Source organism: Diadema setosum, chromosome 11 (assembly GCF_964275005.1).
Source record: "Diadema setosum chromosome 11, eeDiaSeto1, whole genome shotgun sequence".
NCBI classification, from domain to species: domain Eukaryota; kingdom Metazoa; phylum Echinodermata; class Echinoidea; order Diadematoida; family Diadematidae; genus Diadema; species Diadema setosum.
The window spans coordinates 33,874,507-33,881,008 of record NC_092695.1 but is presented as its reverse complement, the minus strand read 5'-3'; the positions used below and the strand labels follow the sequence as shown (position 1 = coordinate 33,881,008).

The 6,502-nt window shown below is 41.4% G+C and overlaps 1 protein-coding gene across 1 annotated transcript; it reads right to left on the bottom strand.

The window, feature by feature from the left end:
* Window positions 1-2,483: 2,483 nt before the first annotated feature.
* On the bottom strand, window positions 2,484-3,233 carry LOC140235437 (uncharacterized). Its single transcript, XM_072315463.1, has one exon. It carries the CDS (start codon window positions 3,231-3,233, stop codon window positions 2,484-2,486), a length of 750 nt encoding a protein of 249 aa, XP_072171564.1.
* Window positions 3,234-6,502: the final 3,269 nt, after the last annotated feature.

Here is a 6,502-nt window from a genome sequence, read left to right as displayed (position 1 = left end):
AAAACAGCTTTAAAAAAAGGAAAGACAGATTGCTGTTACAAAAGAAAAACGCCCGCACTATTCGTCCTGTTTGGTTTCTCCTCATGATGTACGAAGATGACAATACAGAATGTACAAAAAGGAGCTACCAAGGAAGGGAGGAATTCTGAATTATTGATTACAATGAAGAAACGTGAAAGATACACGGTGGCCGAGAGAGGCGTCAAGAAGAGGTATAAAGAATGAGGGGGAAGGAGAAAGTTAGCTGGGGAAAGAGAGAGGGGGGGGGGCGTGGAGTGGGGAGGAGAGGTAACAGCGAAAGATGGTTATACCGAGGAACGATAAGAGAGGGTTTTATGAGCAAGTGTGTTGATTATTTATGTATGATTTCTATATTCTATGATTGACGAGAAAAGTAGCAGAAGGGAAAGACATGGTTATAAATACATCTACAAAGAGCGGATGAGAGAAAAAAAAAGGCGAAGAAAGGGAAAGGTCGGTTGCTCACACTTTTTGACAGCTTGCAAAGGAAGGAGGTAATAGATTAAATTCTCCCGGGCACGGTTGGGTAACTGAGTTATGAAATGAAGTGTAAATCCGGCCGATGGTGATTTGAGGGGAGATGTACGTTCGTTATTCCGAAGTTTCCGGAGATACATTAATCCGAAAATGAAATAAGGTTCTTTATTAAGAAGGTTTGATATTGTGAAATACATTAATATCCTATACCTAGTGTGTTCGTAATCCGAAAGTAGAAAAAAAGAATTCGTTATTTCGAACATTTTTTTTTTTTTACTTTCTTCATTCAGAAGGCCGGTTTAATAATCCGAATATCAAAGGAAGGTGCGTGCTAACGAACCTTCGGAATGACGAACCTTGTTTCTTTTTTTTTTCTTATTTTTTATTATTGAACCTTAGGAATAACGAATAATGTCTGAAGACGGGTGGACACGATAGGGTAGTGGAAAATGAGAGCGACGTGGAATTCCAGTCGAATACTAGTACTTTCTATAGAGCAATTGCCACAAGTAGGATGAATATGTTCCAGCTGTCTGCAGTGGTATTGAAGATATAGAGAGTTAAGTTTGAGGCACTGTATTAATTCGTCACAAGAACAAAAGCAGACCAAAACATTACTTACACCGTGAAGACGGCATATACCCCTTGCTCGCAAAGCTCTTGAAAATTGCGGAGACAATAATGCTGCATATAATAATTTTCACCAGTCTTCAATAGCCTGTAGCTGCTTGAACAGGTGCTAACCACCTTGATTTTGTGTGATTGTGTGTGTGTGTGTCCGTGGGTGTGTGTGTGTGAATGTGTGTGTAACAGTTACGAACGCAATGAGACCCGCATCCGTAATTGAGACAATTTCATCGATCAATAACTAGGAAAGTATCAGCCTTTAATACACTCCCGGCGTTCTTGGTGCGGTCCGTCCAATAGGGATGGCAATCTGCACAGGGGGAAAAAATAAGCAGGTGTCTGCATCTCGGTTGAAGGAACAGACAGAAAGGCCCGAATTCACGAAGGTGGTACAAATGAAACCATGGTTTAAACCATGGACAAAAACCATGGAATGCCAAGTGTTGCATGCGATATTTCGCTACGAAATCAGTCATTTCGTCGATGAAATGATTATTTTGTAAAGAAATGACAACATTTTGTAACTAAATGAACATTTCGTCCACGAAATGATAATTTCGTTAACGAAACAGTCATTTTGTCGACGAAATGACCAATTTCGTAACGAAATATTCTGTTTGACACTTGGCGCTCCATGGTTTTTGTCCATGGTTTAGACCATGGTTTTGTTTGTACCACCTTCGTGAATTCGGGCCAAAGTGTTCTCGAAATATCAAGGTTTCTTTAAATTTCTCGTCTAAAGAATACTTAGAGCGCAACAAAAGGGAACGGGTTTATGTGGATGTTGTTGTGGGTTTGTGTTGTTGTTGAGGACTCAGACGAATTTAGCGGAGGATGGTTTTTCTACACAAAAGGACTTTTAAAAAAAGAATCATTTCTATACAATAAAAGCGTGTAAATTAAATCTGTTCGACTGGACTTACTCGTGAAAATCACGGAGAGAACAGTTTCGTGACTCGTCCGAGTCACTTCTTCAGCTCTGTCTGGCTGCTGTGGGAGCGAGCATTCACCCGTGGAGGGTGAATGGGCGATGTTACTGCCTCTATTGTCTGTACGTCGAGGAATTTTGCGGATCACCGACTTGTATCTTGATGAAAGGTTGTGTTGGAGTCCCCCTCCCCTGTTGAGTGAAGGATTTTCCGCATTCACATACACGGCTTCACGGACTCCTCTTTCAAACCTTACTACAAGTACTGGTCTGTGTGTGAGGGTTTGCGATAAACTGGAGTACACAAAGTGTCGTCTTTGTTGACTGTGATCAAGCAATCCAGGAAAGGGAGACCTTTGTCTCTGATGTTCTTCACGGAGAACTTGATGAACGGATCACAGTTGTTAATATACTGAAAGAAACTGTCCAGTTAAGCAGACTGTATCTTGATCCATGTATCGTCAAAGTGCCTGTACCAGTGGGAAGGCCCTGTTCCACTAAATGAGTCTAGAGCTGATGTTTCAAAGTGTTCCATGGACAGGTTGGCCAGGACTGGAGATATGGGTGAGCCCATGGCACAGTCATGCTTCTGTTTGAAGAAAGCACCATTGTACACAAAATACGTTGTGGACAGACACAGTTCTAACAGTTGGCAAATTTGATCCGGGCTCAGTTTGGTCCTTTGATGTAAACTGGTGTCACTGCTCAGGCATTCCCTTACTACTTCAATGGCTTTGTCAGGAGGTACACTCGTGAACAGTGCAGACACATCAGCAATGGTCTCATTCTCCTCAACCTTGATGTCCCGCACTTTCTCGATGAAGTCCCCTGAGTTCTGGATGTGATGTTCCGACAAACCAACTAATGGGCTCAAGATGGATGTTAGTTGTTTGGCGATGTTGTAGGTGACACTATTGATATTGCTGACGATTGGTCTGAGAGGTGTATCCGTCTTATGGATCTTTGGGAGACCGTAGAAGGCTGGGATGTCATCCCCAGAGTAGAGACTATAGTACAATGGTTTGTCGATGTAGCTCCCCTTCTCTAGTTGTTGTAGGCATTCAAGTGCACGCTTCTTGAAGGCTGCTGACGGATCTTGTTTGAGTCGTTCATAGGTGCTGTTGTCTCTCAAGAGACCGTTAACTTTCTTATCATAGTCTTGTTCAAAACCACGGTACATCTACCTTTGTCGGCTGGTAAAATGACAATATCCTTATCCTTTGAAAGCTGCTGTAGGGCCTTCTTTTCTTCTTTGGATATATTGGATGTTGAAGGTTTGGCGCTGGAAAGACAAGGCGTTACCTTAGCTCTCACTTCCTCGCCCGATCAAGCCACAAGCAAGTCCGATAAGGTATCATGAACATGATGAATGTTCATATAAAAAAATTGGCGCCTTGATAAACCATCAGATGACTTGAGTCATTCCTCAAATTCTGGCGGAAAGACTGATTTGCAAATGCATCGAAGAATGACTCCTCTAATGCAGTCGCCAGAAAGAACACAGTTCCCCCACGGCCATTCTCCCTTGCGGTTTCCCCCAAGGTGAATGTAGACCGCTATCTCGCTTGACATCCTCGCCGGAAGAAGACATAGACTTCGCATCCTTGGCACTTACTTTCTAAGTTCATGGGAGACATTATAACCTTAAACATCTCGTATTTGAGAAGGAATCATTTTCATTTAAAACTATACGTGTTTTCCTCTCTTTTGTTTCAATTTTCATTGAGGGCCAGTCAAAAACGAGTTAAAATTCTGACCACGGACTCCTGAAATATGCATGACCTCGATTCACTGTGAAATAACTCTTTTGAGACTTTCAGACATGAAAACGTGTTAATGCTTGTATATGTGTGTGTGTGTGGGGGGAGGGGGGGGGGTTGTGTCACCATTTTGAAAGTCATGGGGGTAATAGATCAAAGGAACTTACTTTAGTTTCGTGTGTTGTTTCAAAGTGTCATAACTCTTGAGTTTTATCTCTCTTTTTTCTCGCTATTCACAGTGGGGATGTTTGTTTTATAGGACTAAAACAGGAAAGACAGAAAAGCATGCCACGTCATTTCCGTCCTAAAATTCCATCCACGGGTTAAAGGTTAACTAAGACGGAAGGATCTAACGCCTTTGGAAGATGGAAGACAAGGGAACGAGTAGCGCACCGCCTCTTACCCTTCATCATGTAGCAAGATTCGGAAAGCAGCTAGACAACTCTTATCTACTTTATCTTTCGGAGGCGATACATCACAAGGTTTTTTCAGAGCCCTCGGTAAACATGGAGCTTTCATTACTCAGCAAAACCGAGAACATTACAGCACGAATGTGTCTTCCCCGCCCTGCGATTCGCTTTGACTTTAAGTGATTCTTTCATTCATTCATTAATTCATTCCACCTTTCATTCATTCATTTGTTTATTCATTCTAACTCATTCATTCATTCATTCATGCGTTCATTCATCCATTTATTTATTAAGTCATTCATTCGATATTTCTTTCATTCATTCACGTTGTTTGATTTCCAATACAAAATACCTAAAATTTAATAATCGTTTTAAAACAGTATAGTGTATTACAAAAATTGGACAGGATTATCTTATATTTTCATTCTGGTGATCTGAATCTTTGTTGGCCAGAGCTCGAAGCGCCACCCCTTCAAAGTATCGGTGTTATGCAATCCTCAAAAGTAGGATACTTACTAAATGAAATCATTCCATATTTATGACATTTATTGATGTCGATATGCCTAATACTTCAAGACACTTTAAGACACGTCTCCCCATCCTTATTGACAAAGAAAGAAAATACTTTTTTTTTATATCGAAAGATGGATGCACTATGACACGAAACAAACACACACACACACACGAGCGCGCGCATACATACACACACACACACACACTCACACAAACAAACAAACAATACACATATATACACACACGTAGCCAATACTAATGATTTTAATACTGTTCGACAATCGGCAATGACGCGATTCAGACATTTCCGGACTTGATATCCTAGCAACTAAATCTTAATGCCTACCGCTTAACTACCACTTCCATTGTATATGGAGACAGCAAGAGAGAGAGAGAGAGAGAGAGAGAGAGAGAGAGAAATGAAGAAGGCATAGTTTGTAAAGTGTATCTTTTATCAAAAACTTGTACATTTTGATTCGTAAAAGGAAAAAGTGTGGATTTTTAAACAAGACTTTGTTGAAGGTTCCTTTTGAAAGGAACATGTCACTGTAACCCGTTCATCGATTTTTGAACATTTCCAATTCCAAACATTGGTGTTTACACCGGTCGGCAAGCCAATTTCTAATCCTTGAAATACAGACATGTGATCTTATCTTCTCTGTGTTGCAAACATGTAATAATGCTATGGAGAACGATGTGTGGCGTCAGAAATGCCAGGCATCAAAGAGTACAATTGGGCTAGGAGAGACAGAACGTATTAGAAAAAAAAAAATCTTGTCCAAGGGATGCAAGTGACGGGCATAAAATCGAATCCAAGATACCGCGTATCCAGAAAGCCTCTCTTCACTGAGCTCCCATCGCTCGATCGCGATGTCTGAATGCTCCGGTGTTATCCGACTCGGTGGTCAGGGATCGCGCGGGGAGTATCACGAAGCGAAACCCCATATCAGGCCGTATTCGTCGAGGGGAGATGTTGAGATTATGACATGTAATGAAAAGAAAACATGTGAGAGGGATATCGTCAGCACGGGGATAATGGAATCAACGTAATGGATCGACAATGATTTATCTCAGCCGGCGACTGGGGAGCAAAGCCTACAAAGCTGATACTAAGGGCATGACACATCGATCTTCGGAAACGAGTATGAGGCGCTATATGGCCATGGGACTGTGCTCAAGAGCCGTGTTTTCACTTTGCACACGAATTGATGGACGGGCTAAGCCGTGTTCTGGGACCTGAATGTTCCTTGTCAGTGCTAATAATTCAGGTTTTCTTCCTACTCTTTTGTTTTGTTTTGTTTTATTTTCCCGCTCCTGTTCGTATTTTCTCCCGGTTGTCTGATTTTCTTAACACATTTTTCTTCTTTTCCTTTCATCTTCGAAATCCTCTTGACCTTAATTTTCTAGCAATTTCCCTTCTGCCGGCATTTCTCAGCATTTTTTTTTTTCATCTTTTCATCCTTCTAACTTCTCTTTTCAATAATGCTTGATTTTCTTCGCATTGAATTGTTCTTCTTGACTTATTTTTTTTTCCTTCTCGTCATCATTATTTTGTTTGTCCCTTCCTGGGGGCGTGTTTGCAATTGTCCTTAAACCTATTTTGGTAGTCACTTGTTCTGAGATTTATGTGCCGAGGTGAAGAACACGACACCCTAGCGCGATGTACTGCTCGTCCCGCGGCCCAGCCGATCGATGAAACGATTGTTTCTCCCAGCAAGATGGCTTTAAAGACTGAATAGTGTTCCTGGGAGCCTACTCGAATATTG

Excerpts from the sequence above, each read along its gene's own strand:
- LOC140235437 (XM_072315463.1), bottom strand. The coding sequence starts at position 3,233 with ATGTACCGTGGTTTTGAACAAGACTATGATAAGAAAGTTAACGGTCTC.